We start from the raw sequence: 19,998 nt of genomic DNA, 5'->3' as shown, positions 1-19,998 counted from the left end.
TCGCTGGGAGAAGATCCTGAAACATGGGACCAGAGAAGGTTAATACTCAGAATATTCAATATGAATCTGGGGGGAACAGACACATTCAGTACATAACAAAGAACATTTGCTGCAGGCTGTCTTTAATAGCACATACTGGGGGGTGAGGAGCAGAAACTGAAAAGCCGCCAACAGGAGAACATGTATGAATGTTCACATAATGAAATTCTATGCAAGGAGTTCACACGAATGAACCAGAGCTACAGGCTTCAGCGCAGAGAAACCTCAAAACACGTTGCCAAAGAGAGCAACTCAAAGTTTCACCACTTGCAAAAGGACAGCATAGACTATAAGTCAATAGAAACATTCAGTGAAAGATGAGCACGCACGCTGGGGAGCTCCCCCTGGAGCGGGCAGGATGACAGCAGCAGCATGCACCACACCCGCATGCAATTCTGTGGGGCTTTGTTAAAGGCTGGAGAGACCATCAGTACTGCAGGGGTCGGGGCTCTGGCTGTGGGAATGAGGATCCTCAGATCTGCCATGTAATGGACATGGCCCAACAAAGACAGGCAGAGACACCTACTCATAGGATGCTGCTTTTCTCATTACAAGGACATCTGTGTGAACTGCAAATTATGGGTTTGCAGTATAAGCATTGACATGTAAAAACCATTCATTGTCTTTACATAAGTAAATATTCAAAGATGTATCCAATTTTTTCTTAAAGAATGAAATCATGTCTTTTGCAGCAACATGGATGTAGCTGGAGGCCATTATCCAAGCGAATTAACCCACGAACAGGGAACCAAATACCACATATTCTCATGACAAGTGGGCGCTAACCCCCAGATGCACATAGACATAAAGAAGGCAGCAGGGGACACTCAAGACCACACAGGGGCGGGAGGAGGGAGGATGGAAAAGTAACTATTGGGTACCATGCTGACTACCCGGGTGATCAGTCGTACCCCAAATCTCAGCATCACATAATATACCCAGGTAACAAACCTGCACATTTAACCCCTGAATCTAAAATAAAAGTTGAAATTATTTTTAAATTTCCTTTTATGTAAATTCTGACTTTTCTGACATAAAAACAATACTCAGTTAATTCACTTGCTATATGTATAGAAATAAGGCATGCCCTAAGAGACATATGCTTTCCAAAATTGCAGAATAATTGCAATACCTTAAATAATATACTCAGTGTTAAGTTTTCATGCTACAAACTCTCTTTTCTATTTTTATTATCTTTTGGAGCTAAATTAAGTTCATCATATTTTACAAATATCAGTCATCAAAAACTAAGTCACGAAAGAGATCTAATGCTGGAAAAATTCTTGCAAAATTTCTGGAAATTTTTCCCACAACAAACGTGGGGGAACGATGCTCACGGAAACCCAATCTGTGTGAAGTCCACATTTATAAGAAGATGGCACTATTTTAAACTCACCTCCCTTTTGTGAGGAATGAAGCAAACTCCTGGCCTGCAGGAGCCCAAGAGCTCTGCCCGGTGGCCCCGCTGGAGCAGGAGTGCGAGGGGTCAGCCCCGTCGGCTCCCCGCGGAGGCCTGCCCTTGCCGGCTGCAAGTTCAGCGAGTCCAGTGGGCACGGACGTCTGCAAGAGCTCCACTGCCGGCGCGCCGGGGTACCGCCTGCCGTCTCTGCCCTCCAGATGCATGCTCCACTGCCAGTCTTCTCTCTAGGGCAGCCAGAAAGAAACCACTCTTGATGAAAGGCACACTGGGACTAACGTTTGCACCTTGGCAGTCCGTACAGTAGGAAGGTTGCTTCTACGGAGGCGGTCCCAGAGTTCCAGCATCCCAACCACGCAAGAGCATTTCACACCAGTGAGAAGTGAAGCCAGCTGGACTTCCTGGGTGGAGTGGGGACTTGGAGAACTTTTCTGTCTAGCTAAAGGATTGTAAATGCACCAATCAGTGCTCTGTGTCTAGCTAAAGGATTGTAAACGCACCAATCGGCACTCTATCAAATGGACCAATCAGCACTCTGTAAAGTGGACCAATCAGCACTCTGTAAAATGGACCAATCAGCAGGACATAGGCGGGGACAAATAAGGCAATAAAAAGCTGACCACCCCCCACCCCCACCCCGCTGGACTCCCTTTCTAATTTGTGGGTACTTTTGTTCTTTGGCTCTTCACAGTAAATCTTGCTGCTGCTCACTCTTTGGGTCTGTGCCACCTTTAAGAGCTGTAACACTCACTGCAAAGGTCTGCAGCATCGTTCTTGAAGTCAGGGAGACCAAGAACCCACCAGAAGGAACCAACTCCGGACACCTTAGCAGTGGCTTAAGTGTTCAGCAACAGAGAGCTAGTTAAGTAAATTGTGATGTGTGCACAGCATGAAATTCAGTGCTACATTAAAAATGAGTTAAGAGATGGTTCTTGCTAGGGGGAAATGCTAAGGATGTGGAAAGAATAAGCACAAGTGGTACACTCTGATGTTTTTATTGAAATAAATATGTATAAATTGCATATGTAGAACAGAGGCCCAAAAGACACACCCTCCAAAACATGGCTACCTCTGGATGGCGAAAGTGCCCACGAGGGTCCTTTTCCTTTGGTTTTGTCTCGTCTATGATTTTTACATTTTTTGCATTTAGCAAATTAATACTTTTCTGGTGAGAATATAATAATGCCTATGATAAAAGTAAGAACTATTCCCATACTTGTAAAGTTATGCTGTCCTACTTTGGGGCTTATATTTCAAACCATTTACCATTTTATTTTTTACATTTTCAAGCATCCTACAGCACCAGAAATGACCTTTGGCCTTGCAGCCGCTTGGTTTGCTGTCCAGGGTTGCCGTGAAGCCAGGACTTACTGTGCACTTTGGCCAAGCAGGATTTCTGGCGCTGAGATGCAAAGGCACGTGCTAGGGCTGGAGTTAGCACAGTAGTGCATCGCCACTCCTAATCGCGTGTTTCACATACAGTCTTCACAATGCCCCATGAGCATAGAATTCCAGTGGGCCCAGGATGACGGGAGTTTGCTGAGACTCAAAGCAAGTACAAGACGTGTCATGTCTGCAGCTGAGTAAGCCAAGCACTGACAGCCCCAGACGCACACTTCCTGGTAGAGCCAGAACTTACTTCAAATATAGAAAGACATGACATTCGAAGAAACCTGAACGACAAAGGAAGTCCATATATGCTTCTCAGCATTGTTATTTCCCTGCTTTAACCAACCACTTATGCTGAGAGTGATCACTCACAAACCAGTGAGCCGAAGGCAGCCCATGTCAGCAGAATGTTCTTGTATCATAAAAGTGAGATAAAGCAGTTGCATTGGTTTTAGACAATGGCTCCACTGCCTGGTAAGAACAAAGTACAAATGTACATACCAGCTACAAAAAAGTTGTCTGATTTCACAACTTTTTTCCACACACGAGCTAAATGTTTCAATATTTTCATTTAAAACTGATGTGGCATGATATAAAGATGACTAGTAAAAGTAATGCTAACAATTTAAAATTTAATTTTTTTTATTTAGAATAATGACATTAAATACCAATTTAAAAGCACCATGAGAAGCCCAGAGAGAGAGACTATGGATGAAAGGAGAAAACTTTATCCTTACCATTAATGGCATTTTCCCTGGTTTTTGAACAAAGGGCCCCACAAATTATGTAACTGGTCCTGCTGAGACTTTAGAGGGGGTCCTTCTGCTCTCCATTGACAATTCCAGGGCACCATTGCCCCTCCTAAAACACCCAGCTTCTTTAGAAGAACATGCCATTGGAATTGTCGCAGACTGAATGTGCATGTGCCCTCCAACTAACTCAGAGGCTGAAACCCTCCCCTGTAATGGGATGGTATTCAGAGGTGGGGTCTCAGGGAGGTGACTGGGATTTGGAGAGGCCCTGAGGGTAGAGCTCTCATGAATCAGCTCCAGACCCTTCTGAGAGTCGCGGGAGAGCTCAGCTCCTCTCTCCACCATGTGTGGACACGGCGAGAAGATACTGTCTGTGAACCAGGAGGTGGGCCCTCCCCAGACACTGAATCTGTTGGTGCTGTGCCTCACAGTTTGGGTGCCTCCCAAACTGTGAGAAATTATGTTTGTGGCATAAGTCATCAGTTTATGGTGTTTTGTTACAGCAGCATGAATGGACTCACAGAGGAACATACCACCCACCCTTAGTGCAACAAATGTCCATTCTCTTTCAGGCCGTGTCCCTTCTCCAAGACCTCACTCCCCTCTTTCCCGGTGGAGCCTCTGTGGTCCAGCAAACACCCTCCTCTTACTTGCCTCAACTCATTCTCTCAAACTTACCTGATAAACGAGTTTTTTATTGCTTCAAAACAAATCACCACAAAGTGTACCTGTTAAAAAGCACACACGTGTATAATCTCAGAGTTTCTGTGAGTCAAGGCCAGGGTGGCTCAACTGGGTTGTCTGCTTGGGATCTCAAGGGGCCACTGGGCTGTGATCTCATCTAGAAGCTCAACTGGGGAAAAATCTGCTGCCAAGGTCACTCAGTGCAGACAGGATCCATGTCCTGGTGGCTGCAGGACTCAGGGCCACAGCTTCTTGCTGGCTGTGGGCCAGCAAGAAGTTTACGGTGTTTTGTTACAGGAGGCCCCCTCAGAGGCCCCCTTCACCCCAACAGGCTCCTGCATCCTCACCATGTGGGCTCCTCCAGTATGTCTACTTGCCTTATCAGGCAACAAGGAGCATCTGGAGAGCGAGCAGCAGTGAGGCAGAGTTTTATAGGCTATTACGTGTCAGGGGGACATCCACCACTTTGCTGTATTCTGTCAGCTGGAGGTCAGTCCTGGGTCCTGCCTGCCCACACTCAGAGGGAGGGGACTAAACCAGGGTGTGAACACCAGGAAGTGGGGACCATGGGCCCCTAGAGTCTGCCACCTGTGGCCAAATCCCAACCCTGCTTAGCAGCTGAACATGGCTGTAGAAAACCTTCCTTGCTGCCTATGCCTGCAGATGACATCATATGAGGAACTCCAGGTGGGCCCCAGTACTGCCCAGCAATCCCACCACACCTCCCCAGACAGTGTACACACCTGCTCTCCTCCATTTCCCACTTAAACCCCACACCCCCTTTCACTCCCAGCTGCTGCCTCTGCCTCTTGCTCCCTTCACTGTCTGAATCAGCCAGGGTCCAAGAAGGAAATAGAAGCTACTCTGAGAACTTCTAGAAGGAGCTGGAGCCCCAGAAGAGATGCCCCAAAGAAGAGTGGGGCATCCTCCCTCCCCTAATCTCCTAGAAGAGTCTCCTATTGGCTGAACCCAAGCCAGAGCCCAAGCTGGAGTCAGACACTGGGATTCAGAACACAGTAGGGCAAGAGTGAGGAATGTCTCCAAGAGCAAAACACCCCAGAATGGCCGTGCTGGCAAAACTAGAAGCAATGAGAATAAAAGCCCAGCCTCTCAAGGACACACTTGTCTACAGCCCTGCCAGGTACAGTGGAGCCCACCTGCTCCCACCCCCACCCAGACTGCACTGTTGCATTCCTCCCCATCCCAAACCTCACAAGCTGGCATGCAAACATACTGTCCTATCTGCCAACACTAAAAATATACAGCTCAGGACTGGTGCTTTCAGGAAGACAGAGAAGACCTACTTTTCCCTGTTCTTCCTGCTAAGTACAACTAAAAACCTGATGTTTAGAACAAAAAGCCCCAAGAGAAGCCTGCCCCCAGCCAAAGGACCAGGAAATGAGTAGCCTAGCAAGACAGAAAGCTTTTAGACAGTATCTGTTCTACTGCAGCCTAATACTGCAGACCCACATCCACTCAGGAGAGCAAAGGCTGAGTGGGCACCCTCCAAAGGCTATTACACAGTGCCTGGCCCCCAGTCCTCACAGGGATGCTTCGCAAAAGGCAGAGTAGGGAGTTTGGACATTCACAGTTGCTGAGTGCTAGGGAGTTCCACCTCCTCCCTACACACTCCTCCCCCAATGGCTTAAGTGGGGACCACCATGTGAGGAGCCTGGACTTCATCCCTGCCCAGCAGTAAAAGGGACCCCTCTCCTTCCTTGCTGACATAGTGTCAGAGGAGGCCAAATGGAGAGTTAGGGCATTCACTTCTGCTCAGCAGTAATGAGGCCACCCCCCAATGGTGTCACTAGAGGTCAGTAGTGAGCAGTAATGAGGTGTCCCACCCCACTCAGCCAGGGTGATATCAGCAGAGGCCTAGTGAGAGGCAGAGGTCCCACAACCACCCAGCAATAAGGTGGAATCCTTCCCCATCTTGGGGAACCTGAACTTCTAACCCTATCTGGCAGCAATGAGACAGTGTCAGGCCCTTCTGCTGGAGTGGTGTCAAAGGAAGGCAACTAAACAGAAGGTTTAAGTGGTGATTAGAGTCTTATAATGTAATACTCAAAATATGCAGGTTTCACTCAAAACCACCTGTCATAGTGATAACCAGGAAAATCTCAACTTGAAAGAAAATAGATGATGACACCAAGATGATGGAGATGTTAGAATTATCTGAAAAAATATTTTTAAATCACCCAAAATAAAAATGCTTCAACGAGAAATAAACACATTTGAAACAAATGAAACACAGAAAGTCTCAGCAAATAAGACTCAAATGAAACTGAAAAACACAATAGCAAAATTTAAAATGCAAAAATGAACTCAACAGTAAAACGGAGGGGACAGAGAAAAGAATCAATAAGTGGAAGATAGAACAATAGAAATTACTCAACCTGAACAATAGAGAAAATATAGTCTAAAACAATTTGTCAGAACCTCAGAGACCTATGGGACCATAACAAAAGATCTAACTTTCATATAATCCAAATGCCAGAAGAAGATGATGAAGAATATGTAGCTTAAAAAGTATTCGAAGATCTCATGGCTGAAAACTTCCTAAATGTGGCAAAAGACATAAACCTATAGATTTGAGAAGCTGAGCAAACCCCAAACAAGATAATCCCAAAGAAATCCACACCAACATATATAGTGGGCAAAATTTTAAAAACTAAAAGTAAAGAAAAAAGTCTTAAAGAGAGAAATTAAAATGTCCCTACAGGGAAAAAACAATTCAGATGACAGAAACCATGGTGGCCAGAAGAAAGTGACATAACATTTTTCAAGTAATGAGAGGAAGGAACAGTCAAGCCAGAAGCTTATATCCAGTGAAAGAGAAATCAAGATGTTTTTAAAGAAAACTAAAAATTTATTGCCAGCAGACCTACCATGAAAGAATGGCTAAAGGAAGTTCTCTAAACAGAAAGGAAAAATGAAAAAATACATTTTAGAACATCAGGAAGGTAAAAGAATATAGGTAAGGAGAGGCATGGTGGCTCACGCCTGTAATCCTGGCACTCTGGGAAGCCAAGGGAGGCAGATTCATTGAGCCCAGGAGTTTGAGACCAGCCTGGGCAACATGGCAAAATCCCATCTCTATTAAAACTACAAAAACTTAGCCAGGCATGGTGGTGCATGCCTATAGTCCCAGCTACTCAGGAGGCTGAGGTTGGAGAACCACCTGAGCCAGGAAAGTCGAGGCTTCAGTGAGTCAGGATTGTGCCACTGAACTCAAGCCTGGGTGACAGAGTGAGACCCTATCTCAAAAAATAATAATAAAATAAAAAGTAAGTCCAGGCTGGGTGTGGTGGCTCACAACCTGTAATCCCAGCACTTTGGGAGGCCGAGGTGGGTGGATCACCTGAGGTCAGGAGTTTGCCACCAGCCTAGCCAACATAGTGAAACCCCATCTGGCTAATACAAAAATTAGCCAGGCGTGGTGGCGGACACCTGTAATCCTAGCTACTTGGGAGGCTGAGGCAGGATAATCATTTGAACCCAGAAGGTGGAAGTTGCAGTGAGCTGAGACTGCACCATCGCACTCCAGCCTGGGCAGCAAAAGCAAAACTGCATCTCAAAGGGAAAAGAAAGGTAAGTCCAAGCAAGATTCTTAACAGATGCGTCATGTGCTGTTTTCATTGAGAGAATGCAAGTGCTTAATGGAAATAATTCTGTCATCTACTGTTGATAGCATGCTATTGAATAACATTTATACATAGGTAAATATGTTTTCCCTCTCCTCTTGATTTTCCTAAATCCTGTTGAATGTTTGAAGCAAAAATTTTAACACTCCTTGACGTGTTTATCAATGTATGCAGAGGAAATCGTCAAGACAATTCTATAACAAATGAGAGAGGTAAAGGATGTAAAAGGAGGTACGTTTTCTTGATTTTACTCAAACTGATAAAATGATGGCATCAGTAGACTGTGACAAGTAATGTGTATATATACTTTAATACCTAGAACAACTTTAAAAAGCTATAAAAGAGATACACCAAGAAACATTATAGATAAATTATCAGGGGAAATTCACCCCCGATATTTCATGTAGGTTCTTTTCTATTTTCCCTAAGTGTCAGCCGGTCTGAGAAATAAAGGGAAATAGTACAAAAGAGAGAAATTTTAAAGCTGGGTGTCCAGGGGAGACATCACATGTCGGTAGGTTCCGTGATGCCCCCTGAGCCGTAAAACCAGCAAGTTTGTATTCGTGATTTTCAAAAGGGGAGGGAGTGTACGAATAGGGTGTGGGTCACGGAGATCACATGCTTCACAAGGTAATAAAATATCACAAGGGAAATGGAGGCAGGGCGAGATCACAGGACCAGGGCAAAATTAAAATTGCTAATGAAGTTTTAGGCACATGTTGTCTTTGATAACATCTTTTCAGGAGACAGGGTTTGAGAGCAGACAATCGGTTTGACCAAAATTTATTAGGTGGGAATTTCCTCATCCTAATAAGCCTGGGAGCGCTACGGGAGACCGGGGCTTATTTCATCCCTTATCTACAACCATAAAAGACAGACGTCCCCAAAGCGGCCATTCTAGAGGCCCCCCCCTTAGGGACACATTCTCTTTCTCAGGGATGTTCCTTGCTGAGAAAAAAGAATTCAGCGATATTTCTCCTATTTGCTTTTGAAAGAAGAGAAATATGGCTCTGTTCCTCCAGGCCCACAGGCCACCAGACTTTAAGGTTACCTCCTTTGCTCCCTGAACATTGCTGTTATCCTGTTCTTTCTTCCAGGTGCCCAGATTTCATATTGTTTAAACAATTTGTGCAGTTAACGCAATCATCACAGGGTCCTGAGGCAACATTCATCCTCAGCTTATGAAGATGATGGGATTAAGAGATTAAAGACAGGCATAGGAAATCACAAGGGTATTCACTGGGGAAGTGATAAGTGTCCATGAAATCTTCACAATTTATATTCAGAGACTGCAGTAAAGACAGGTGTAAGAAATTATAAAAGTATTAATTTGGAGAACTAATAAATGTCCATGAAATCTTCACAATTTATGTTCTTCTACCATGGCTTCAGCCGGTCCCTCCATTCAGGATCCCTGACTTCCCGCAACAACAAATCAAAATGGAATTCTAAAAAAATGTTCAATTTACCCATAGCCCTAACATATCAGAAAAAAATGCATTACATGTAAATGGTCTGAATACATCAACTAAAAGACGAATTGGCAGAGTGAATTTAAAAATATGACTCAACTATGTGAGGTCTATAAGAAATTTCCTTCTAAAATAACAGTATATGGGTTCACATGGACATAAAGATGAGAACAACAGACACTGGGGACTACTGGAGCAGGGAAAGAGGGTGGAGGTCAAGGCTTGAAAAACTACTTATTGAGGACCGTGTTCACTACCTGGGTGACAGGTTCAGTGGTACACCAAACCTCAGTGTCACACAACATGCCTTTGTAATAACCTGCACATGTAGCCCCAAATCTAAAATAAAAGTTGAAAAATAAAATTAAATAACAATATAGGTAGGGTGCAAGTAAAAGGATGGAAAAAGATATATCATTCAAGCATCAATCCAAAGAAATTAGGAGAGGTTATATTCATGTAATATATGCTAAACTTCAAGGCAAAGAAAATTATCAGGCACAGAGAGAGACATCTTGTAGTGATAAAAAGGTCACTTTACCAAGAAGACACAGAAATCCTAAACACATATGCACAAAACAACAGAGCTGCAAAATATCTAACACAAAAACTAATAGAACTAAAAGGAGAAAGACACATTTATAGTATAGTTTTATAGTTAGAGACTTAAACATTTATCTCTCAGCAATTAATAGAACTAGACAGAAAATCAGTGTAGTTACAGAAGAACTGAACAACACCATCAACCAATAGAATATAATCAATATTTATGGAACACTCCATCCAACAACAGCAGAATATTCTTACAAAGTGCCTACAGAACATACACCAAGATAGACTACACATTGGACCACAAACCAAACCTCAACAAATTTAAAAGAATTGAAATCTGCCACAATGCAATCAAATTAGAAATAAGTAACAAAAAGAGAGGAGGAAAATCTGCATACTTGGAAATTAAACATACTTCCAAATAATCCAGGATGCAAAAAGAAAGTCTCAAGGGAAATCAGAATTATATTGAACTGAATGAAAGTGAAAATACAACATATCAAAATTGGCAGAACACAGCTAAATCAGTGATGGGAGGAAATTTACAGCATAAATGCTAGTATCAAAAGGAGAGCAAGTCTCAAAAATAATATAAGCTCTCATCCCAAGAACCTAGAAAAAGAAGAGGAAAATAAACCCAAAGCAAGCAGAAATGAGAAATAATGAAGCTGAGATTAAAAATCAATGAAATAGAAAACAAATCAACAAAAACAGTAGAAAAAAATCAATGAAACCAAGAGCTACTTCTTTGAAAATATCAGTGGAATCAACAATCCTCTAGCAAGACTGGCAAAGAAAAAAGAGAGAATGAAAGTTATTAATGTCAGGAATGAAACAGGAAATACCATTACAGACCCTGAAGACATCAAAGAATAATAATGGTATATTAGATTGCCATTTTACAACTTTACACACATAACTTGGAAAACTTAGTGATTCCTCAAAAAGCACAAATTACTATAACTCATCCAATATAAAATGGGTAATTTGAATAGCTCTATAATTTCTGTTAAGTAAATTAAATTTGAATTTGTACAAAAGAAACCTCTAGGGTCAGATGGTTTCACTAGAGAATTCTACCGAACATTTAAATTAACACGAATTCTATACAATCTCTTCCAGAAAATAGAAAATCAGGTATACCTCATCAGTGAGTTTTATGAAGACAATATTACCCTGATATCAAAATCAGATACAGTACAAAGAAAAAATGCTACAGGCCAATATCTCTTATGAATATGGTGCAAAAATCTTTAACAAAATATTAGCAAAGGGAATTCAGTAATATGTCGAAAGAGCTACACACATAACTAAGTAGGGTTTGTTCCAGGAATGCAAGGCTGGTTCAATGTTCAAAAATCAATCAATGTTGAACATGGAGCTACCATATGACCTAGCAATTCCACTTGTAGGAATATGCCCGTGAGAAATGAAAACATATGTCCACACAAAAATGTGTACAATAACATTAATAGGATCATTAGTCATAATACCCTAAAAGTGGAAACAACCTGGCCCTGCACAGTGGCTCACACCTGTAATCCCAGCACTTTGGGAGGCTGAGGCAGGAGGATCACTTGAGGTCAGGAGTTTGAGACCAGCCTGGCCAACATGGCAAAACCTCATCTCTACTAAAAATACACAAATTAGCCAGGCATGGTGGTGGGCACCTGTAACCCCAGCTACTTGCGAGGCTGAGGCAGGAGAATCATTTAAATCCAGGAGGCGGAGGTTGGAGTGAGCTGAGATCGTGCCACTGCATTCCAGTCTGGGTGACAGAGCAAGACTCCATCTCAAAAAAAGTACAAACAACCCAAATGTCCACTACTAAATAAATAAAATGTGGTATATACACACAGTGGATTATTTGACAATAAAAATGAATGGTGTCTGACACATGCTGAAACATGGATAACCTTTGGAAACATGCTCAGTGAAAGAAGCTAGTCACAAAAGGCCACATATTGCCTGACTCCATGTATATATAAAATCTTCAGAACAGGTAAATCCATAGGGAAATAAAATAAAATAAATTAGTTGCTGCCTATGGCTAGGGGAGGGGATAGGGTTGGAGGGAAATGAAGAACAAATGCTAATGAATGTGGAGTTTCACTTGGGTTAATAAAAATGCTCTAAAATTGATCATGGTGATGGTCACACAACTCAGTGAATATACTGAAAAAAACCATTAAATTGTACTTTTTTTTCGAAACAGGGTCTCTCTCTGTCACCCAGGCTGGAGTGCAGTGGTGCAATCACGCCTCACTGCAGTCTTGTCCTCCCAGGCTCAGTGATCCTCCCACCTCAGCCCCCAAGTAGCTGGAACCACAGGCACACACCACCACACTCAGCTAATTTTTTATTTTTAGTAGAGACAAGGTCTTGCTATGGTGCCCAGTCTGGTCTCAAACTCCTGGGATCAAGTGATCCTCTCACCTTAGCCTCCCAAAGTCCTGGGATTACAGGTATGAATTTGTACACTTTAAATGGGTGAATTATATGGTATTTAATTATAATCTCAATAAAACTGTGAAAAATATCAAGCAATGTAATCTACCATATTAACAAGCTAAAGAAGAAAAATCACATGGTGATATCAATTGATGCAGAAAAAGCATTTAACAAAATTCAACACCAATTAATGATGAAACAAAAACTAAGAAAACTAGGAATAGAGAGGAACTTCCTCAGACCTATTAAAGAACATCTACAAAAGACATAGAGCTAACATTATGCCTAATGGTGAGAAACCTGAAGCTTTCTCAGGAAGACAAGGCAAGAATGTTCCCTCTCACCACTCCTAAACAATTTTCAAAATTCAAAAGTAAAAAAAAAAAAAAAAAGTAAAATGGGCAAAGATTTCACTAAGGAGGATATGCACATGGCAACTAAGCACGTGAGAAGATGTTCAAGATCGTGAGCCATTAGGGAAATGCAAATTAAAACTATGAGCTATCACTGCACACCTATCAGAAAGGCTGAGATAGAAAACAGGCCAGGCACAGTGGCTCACACCTGGAAGCCGAGGCAGGCAGATCACCTGAGGTCAGGAGTTCGAAACCAGCCTGACCAACATGGTGTAACCCCATCTCTACTAAAAATACAAAAATTAGCCAGGTGTAGTGGTGGGCATCTGTAATCCCAGCTACCCAGGAGACTGAGGCAGGAGAATCACTTGAACCCAGGAAGTGGAAGTTGCAGCGAGCCATTGCGCTCCAGCCTGGGTGACAAGAGCAAAACACCATCTCAAAAAAGAAAGACAGACAGACAGACAGAAAGAAAGAAAGAAAGAGAAAGAAAGAAAGAAAAGAAAAGAAAGAAAGAAAGAAAAAGAAAGAAAGAAAAGAAAAGAAAATGAAAAGAAAAGAAAAGAAAGAAGAAAACAGAGACAACACCACCAGCTGCCTAGGACTCAAGAGGCTGGTTCACTCCTGCATCACCAATGGGAATGTAAAATTGTACAGCCACTCTGGAAAGCAGTTTGACAGTTTTTAAAAAACTAAAATTGCAACTACCAACCAACAACTGCACTCCTGGACATTAATCCCAGAGAAATGAAACTTTCATTCACACAAAACCCTGCATGCGAATGTTCACAGAAGCTATATGAAAAACTGGAAGCCACGCAGCCGTCTGTCCCTAAGGGAGTGTGAAATAGGCTGTGGTGCATGCATGCCAGGAAGACCAAGCCACAATCAAAAGGAACAGACAATTCATACACAGCAACGTAGAGGAATCCAGAGTGAAAATCCTCAATGAAAAAAAGCAAGTTCCAACAGAGTATTTACTCTGATTCCGTGACTACAACATTCTTGAAACGGCAGTTATATAAATGGGGAATAGGTTAGTGGTTGTCCGGGGTTGAGTAGGGGCTCTCGTTCCACCTCACTTCCTGCCTCTTCCCTGGGAGACAGAGGCCTTTGCTCACCCCGACCTCTCCCTCTTTCTCACACATTCCTCATCCAGTTCTTCCAAACACATCCTAACTCCTCCTAGTCCCACCTGGTCATCGCCTCTCATGCAGATGATGGAGCACTCCAATCCCACAGCCTGTCCTCTGGGGGACCCCAACACCCTAACACACAGCCTGTCCCCTAGGGGACCCCAACACCCTAGCACACAGCCTGTCCCCTAGGTGACCCCAACACCCTAGCACACAGCCTGTCCTCTGGGGGACCCCAACATCCTAGCACACAGCCCAGTCTGTGGGGAACCCCAACACCCTAGCACACAGCCCATCCCCTGAGGGACCCCAACATCCTAGCACACAGCCCATCCCCTGGGGGACGCCAACACCCTAGCACATAGCCCGTCCTCTGGAGGACCCCAACACCCTAGCACACAGCCTACCTCTGGGGGACCCCAACACCCTAGCACACAGCCTACCTCTGGGGGACTCCAACATCCTAGCACACAGCCTGTCCTCTGGGGGACCCCAACACCTTAACACACAGACCGTCTTCTGGGGAACTGCAACACCCTCACACCCCGTCTTCTGGGAGACCCCAACACCCTAGCACACAGCCCGTCCTCTGGGGTGACCCCACTCCCCAGCACACAGCCCGTCCTCTGGGGTGACCCTCTCCTCACCCCAGCCCGTGGCTGCACTCTCACGGGAACCACAGCTTCAGCCTGGCTTTGCTTTATTGGGCCCCATGCGCTTGACTTGCCTAGGGCAGGGCCACCCTGGGCAGAGCTCCGGCCCGTAGGGACACCTGCAGCTGGCGGGAGAGGGGTGGGGGAGCTGTAAGCCGGCGGCACAGGGCGGAGTATGCCACAGCCCCAGCCCACCCCTCCAGGTCTTCCCTGCGATGGCGCCCAGGACCCTCCTTCCAAGCAAGACTCACACCGAAGTGACCAAGTCGTCACCAAATTTTAGAAAGAAAAAATAGATGGTTGTGGCTTATTTTTAGAAAAAAAAAATAGATGGTTCAGAGTCGGTGGAACCTTCCAGTCCTCACACCCAACCCCAAATCGTTCGTGTGGGCGACTGCCGGCCCTCTCTCCGGCTCTGCGCTCTTTCTGCCTGCAACCGTGCCCCCGCCCTCGGGCCCTGCGAGGTGGGGGTGGGCCCGGGCCCCTCCTGCCGCCCCTGCTGCCAGCACCGTCTCTCCGAGGCCCTCGACGCCCCGCCGTGCCGTGGCCTTCAGAGCGCGCCAGAAGCTCACCAAGGCTGCCCGAGCCCCGCCTCCCGCAGCGTGCCCAGGGCGGAGTGGGGAGACGGCACCGGTGCCAGGACCGACAGAGGCCAGGGCGCGGCGCCGGGCGTGGTCCTGACACCTGCCCTGCCGAGGAGGGGACGGGGTTCCACGCCTGGGCCCTTCTCCACTGGGTCCAGGAGCCTCCGTCACCTGCTCAGCCCAAGAAAAGGCTCCAGCCCTGCAGGTGTGAAGGAGGAGCAGCCAAGAGAGAGCGGTGCTGCCGGCGCTCAAGCTAGGCCGGGTCACCGCCTCCTGCCCAGGTCCAAGTAGCCCCGGCCTTTCCCACTGGTACTGGCGCGCCCGTGGCCGCACGGCTGAGTGCTCCAGGAATGGTGGGTCTGCGGGACTCGGAGCAGAGCTCGAGCTGGCGGATCCCCGGTTGGCGCCCGGTGGGAGGGCAGGAGTGGCCCAGCCAGGCCGCCCTGCGCACTCCCCGCCCGGGTGCGCCCGGGGGACCGCGGCCCTCCCACCCCGCCCCTGCGAAACGACAGCCGACAGCAGGCGCCGCACGCCGACTTCACAGTGGCGGCGATCAATAGCGTGTGGAAAACAGCTTCTTCGTAAATCTTAAGAACATTGTGGCCGGGCGCTGTGGCTCACACCTGTAATCCCAGCAATTTGAGAGGTCAAGGCGGGCGGATCACTTGAGGTCAGGAGTTCGTGACCAGGCTGACCAACATGGAGAAACCCTGTCTCTACTAAAAATACAAAAATTAGCTGGACGTGGTGGTGCGTGCCTGTAATCCCAGCTACTCGGGAGGCTGAGGCAGGAGAATCGCTTGAACCAGGGAGGCGGAGGTGGCGGTGAGCCGAGATAGCGCCATTGCACTCCAGCCTGGACAACAAGAACGAAACTCTGTCTCAAAAAAAAAAAAAAAGAACATTGTTCTTCGAGTTCTTTAAACATCTGACATAATACCGGCAAGGAACGAGAAGGACCAGGTTTAGGCGCTGAGGTGAAAATTTGGCTGTTGAAAGGCAAATTTGTCCCTCTGCAGCCAACTCCCCTCTGGTGGACAGTGTCCGACATCCAGAGAAAACACCCGTCACTGAATGCTCCCCTTCCCACAAAGCGCTGCTCGGCCCCAAATCGTCCCTAACGCGCTGCTTAGCCCCAAGGCGTCCCTCTGAGCGAGAAACCGCCCCTGGCTATGCTTGCAGGGGCCTGGCTGGGTCCACAGGGCATGGCTGTGTCTCTCCGAGCATGGCCCTTGTCTCCGGGGGCCTGGCTGTGTCTGCAAAGGCGTCAATGTGTCTCCGGGGGCGTAGCTTGTCTCCGGGGCGTGGTCGTGTCTCCGGGAAGTGGCTGCTCTCGGGGGCGTGGCTTGTCTCCAGGGCGTGGCCGTGTCTCTGGGGGCGTGGCTTGTCTCCGGGGCGTGGTTGTGTCTCCTGGGGCGTGGTCGTGTCCCTGGGGCTCGGTCGTGTCTCCGGGGGCGTGGCTTGTCTCCGAGGTGTGGTCGTGTCTCCGGGGGCGTGGCTTGTCGTTGGAGGTGTTCTGTGTCGGGCATGACTGTGAGCCGGGGGCGTGGCCGTGTCTCGGGAGCCTGGCCGTGTCCGCAGGAGCGATGCTGTGACCGTTGCATTTGAAGCATTCTTTCTAGTTCCCGGATCCCAGGGAGGGGGCAGGAGAAGCCCTGCGGCCAAGAAGGCCTGAAGAAGCCCGTCCAGGGGTCAGCCTCCTCCTCAGCCGGTCCTGAGCTGAGACAGGGGTGTCCTGCTGAGGGCAGTGTAGGGTGCGTTGCCCCCACCCCACTTCGGGCCTGGACCGAGACCGCGAGTGTGACCGTATATCCCTTCAGGTGGATTTTTCAACATGTGAACTTGGTTAAAAGCTTCTAGAACGTTAAGCCAAACATCGTGGCTTTCCATCTGTTTTCTGTTCTTGTTTGAAAGAGCACGCCTCCTTCCAGCCTGGGAGGAGGGGCGGGGCCCGGGAGAGGGCCTCGGGAGGCGGCGGTGGGCTCTGCCGAGGGCCGCGCTCGCAGGGCCCCCCGGGACTGGCGGCCCCGCGGCAGGCCAGGCGCACCTCTCAGGGAGGAACGAGCAGCGCCAGCAAACGCGCAGCCGGGCAAGCGGCCGCCCAGCCCCGCTCCCAGCCCCGGGCCAGGACCCCTCTCCGCGGCGCCGCTGCCGCAAGCCCCCTCTGCTGCCCCAGCGGCGGGCAGTTTGGCCCGGCGCTGTGCCGCTGTAGTTCGGTGTCCCTTCGCCCATCCTGCAGGCCAGCTTGGAAACTCTGTCCCATGCTCCTCGAAACACCGGACCTGCTACCCGCCGCCCTGCGGAATGCGCCTCCTGGCGCCTCAGTGGGTGGCCGGGCCGAGAGCACAGGCGCGCCAGCCGCACCTCCCCACGGGTAGGACCCACACGGACCCCGCCGCGCTCCGCCGAAACTGCGCGGGTCCTGCGGGTGGCCGGCGCAAGAGCCACAGTCCGCGACAAGCCGGCTGCCTGCAGGTCAGTGACAGAACCCCAAATCGAAACTGCGGAAACCCAACAACCAGCGAGTGAGCTGGTACAGCCAGCGGCCCCAAGGAGCTGAGGGAGCTCAGGCCTGTGGAGTCTCTTCTCACATTTCCAGCATATGGGGAATGCCACACTGGGTCAGCCCCTGCCCCAGATCCTGCCCCTGGCCTCCAGGCTCTGGGCTTTCCTCCCCTCTGTGGTAGCCTTTATCTCCATTGCAAGCCATCTTTCCACTACTAGCAGTTAAAAGCCTCCCTTTTCTCTCTCCTCTCCCAAGAAACCTCATCCTCACCTGTGGACAGGTGGCCGCCCAGCTCTCTTCTGCAGCTCAAACCACTGTGTCTATCTACCTTTTTGTGTCCCTAGACATAAAGGTACCCAAAACTCCCAGAGTGCTGAAGCCACACCTGGCCTTTCCCAGGGGCCCACTGATCCCACCATCCATCACCAACTGGGAATCCCCCCTGCAACTCACCAGTGCTTCCCTGCCCCGGCCTGGCAACCACACTCAGTGGGAAGGCCTTGGCAGTGGCTTTCTTCAACCCCCCAGCTGCTCCCAACCCCCCAGCCACAGTGATCTTTCCAAAATGCATATGGTCAAACTCAAAATATTTCCTTGCTGCCTGCCACTCCAGCATTGAAACGGGGACCCAGGTGACACAGGTGTCATGCTTCTGGGTTTCCAGGGACAGCCAGGACCTCCCCATTCCTGGTATTCCTGATATCCTCAGATCTCAGCTGCCCCAGGGGCTGCAGGTTGTGGTCTTCTCATAAGACAAGAACAGTATAGGCATTTGCTTTTCATCAGTGTAATGAAACTTTAGGGACTTATGATCCTAAATCATATTACACCGATGTGAACTGCACTCAATTGTTCTAAACCAAATTTGCAGAACAAGCAGTTTTTGTGCAATTCTTTGCAGTCTACTCAGCTCTTTCACCTCTGTGTTCAGGTTCAATCCTCATTAGTTCTTCCATGAGAGATAGTTATCCCCAGATGCGTTCAATGCCCAGCTCCTTGCCCTGGCAGGCCCCGTCCCAGGGTCCTGGATGGCAGACGCCATGCCCGTCCCGCAAAGCTCAGGCTCACCGAGCAAGCAAACCGCAGCTGGTTTAGGTAGACAGCAGCTGCCCACAACTGCTAACAGCCTCGGGTTTCTTTTCTTCAGAATCACTCACCCTAAATCTACACATTGTAGACTGTCACATTGGTCTAAGTAGTGCTCCTCAAAGTGCACTGCACATTAGAGTCACCTGGGGAGCTTCACCACCGGGCCCCAGGCTCTGATTCGCCCAATGGGAAGGGAGCACCAGGCACTTGTCCTGAGCCCCTGGCCCGTGCCTGGTTCTGCAAACCCAGAACGTCCACACACCAGGCTGCCTGTGCTTAACATTGTGTCCTTGAAAAGAGCTAGCTGCACTAATGCCCATTGATTTCACTGTGTGTGACCACAGTAAAGAGAAGCAGCTTTGAGGGATTTAGTGTTTTCACTCCAGTGCATTCCATTCTAAGGAAACACCTGACCACGGCTCACGGCTAGGAGGCCCCGCAGTGCCAGATGCTGCCCTGGAGTTCAAGTGGAACATTTGCTGTCTGAACCTTTCCAAACTCCTCCCACCCATGACCTCACGGCCCACCAGGGGGCGACTTTTTCCTGGGTCGCCTGGCAGAGAGCCGGGGGGCTCAGGGGGCAGCTGCTGCTGCTGCAGGCCCAGGCGGACTCAGCCGCGCTAGGTCGGCTCCATCGCACCCGTCTGTGCACATTGACCTTTAGGGGAACTTGCCTTGCTTCCTAAGCCGCAACTCAGCCGGGGCTGTGTAAACCCTCCCTGCCTGTTCCCAGGCTAGGCTGGCTCCTCGCCTCCTTCCTCCCGACCGCGGAGCACGTGCACTTTACCTGCGCACTTGCTGATCTTTCTCCAGGAATGAGTTTAAGGTCCGCAACTCCGCTCTGGATGGCGAGCGGAGCACAGCCTTCGAAGTAAGAACTCAGAGGGAGCTCGGCGCTCCCGCAGCGGGTCCCCCACCCAGGCACGCCCCCGGCCCCGCCCCGCCCACAGCACTCCTCACTCGGCCCCGCCCACAGCGCGGCCTCGCCCATAGTACGCCCTCTCCCGGCCACGCCCATAGCCCGGCCACGCCCACAAAGCTCCCCACCAGGCCCCGCCCACAGCTTGCCCGCTCCGCACCCATGGCTCCCCAGCTCCCCAGCTCCCGGCGGCACGGGCTGCGGCGGAGCCTTGGGTGCGGGCTGAGAGCAGCTCCGTCTAAGGCCGCGCCGCCCTGGCGTCCCCGACAGCGCTCTCCGCGGGGATAGTTTCCAGCTTTACCTCTGAGAAGGCGGCCCAGGACCGCGGACAGGCTTTTCCCTACGCAAAAGAACG

General features: G+C 48.5%; 1 protein-coding gene across 3 annotated transcripts in view; it reads right to left on the bottom strand.

Moving 5' to 3' along the window:
* Nucleotides 1-19,646, bottom strand: part of OCA2 (OCA2 melanosomal transmembrane protein) — a 353,285-nt gene extending 333,639 nt beyond the window's left edge. For 2 of the 3 annotated variants that reach the window (XM_054531033.1, XM_054531034.1), the window contains exons 1-2: nt 19,512-19,616; nt 1,436-1,683 (exon numbers count right to left, since the gene is read on the bottom strand). In XM_054531033.1, coding sequence (XP_054387008.1) covers nt 1,436-1,662 — 227 coding nt within the window. In that variant the 5' untranslated portion in view covers nt 1,663-1,683; nt 19,512-19,616. 3 annotated transcript variants of the gene reach the window in all.
* Between the last annotated feature and the right edge of the window lie 352 nt (nt 19,647-19,998).

This window comes from Pongo abelii, chromosome 16, assembly GCF_028885655.2.
Source record: "Pongo abelii isolate AG06213 chromosome 16, NHGRI_mPonAbe1-v2.0_pri, whole genome shotgun sequence".
Lineage (NCBI taxonomy): Eukaryota > Metazoa > Chordata > Mammalia > Primates > Hominidae > Pongo > Pongo abelii.
This window is presented reverse-complemented; position numbering and strand designations above follow the sequence as displayed.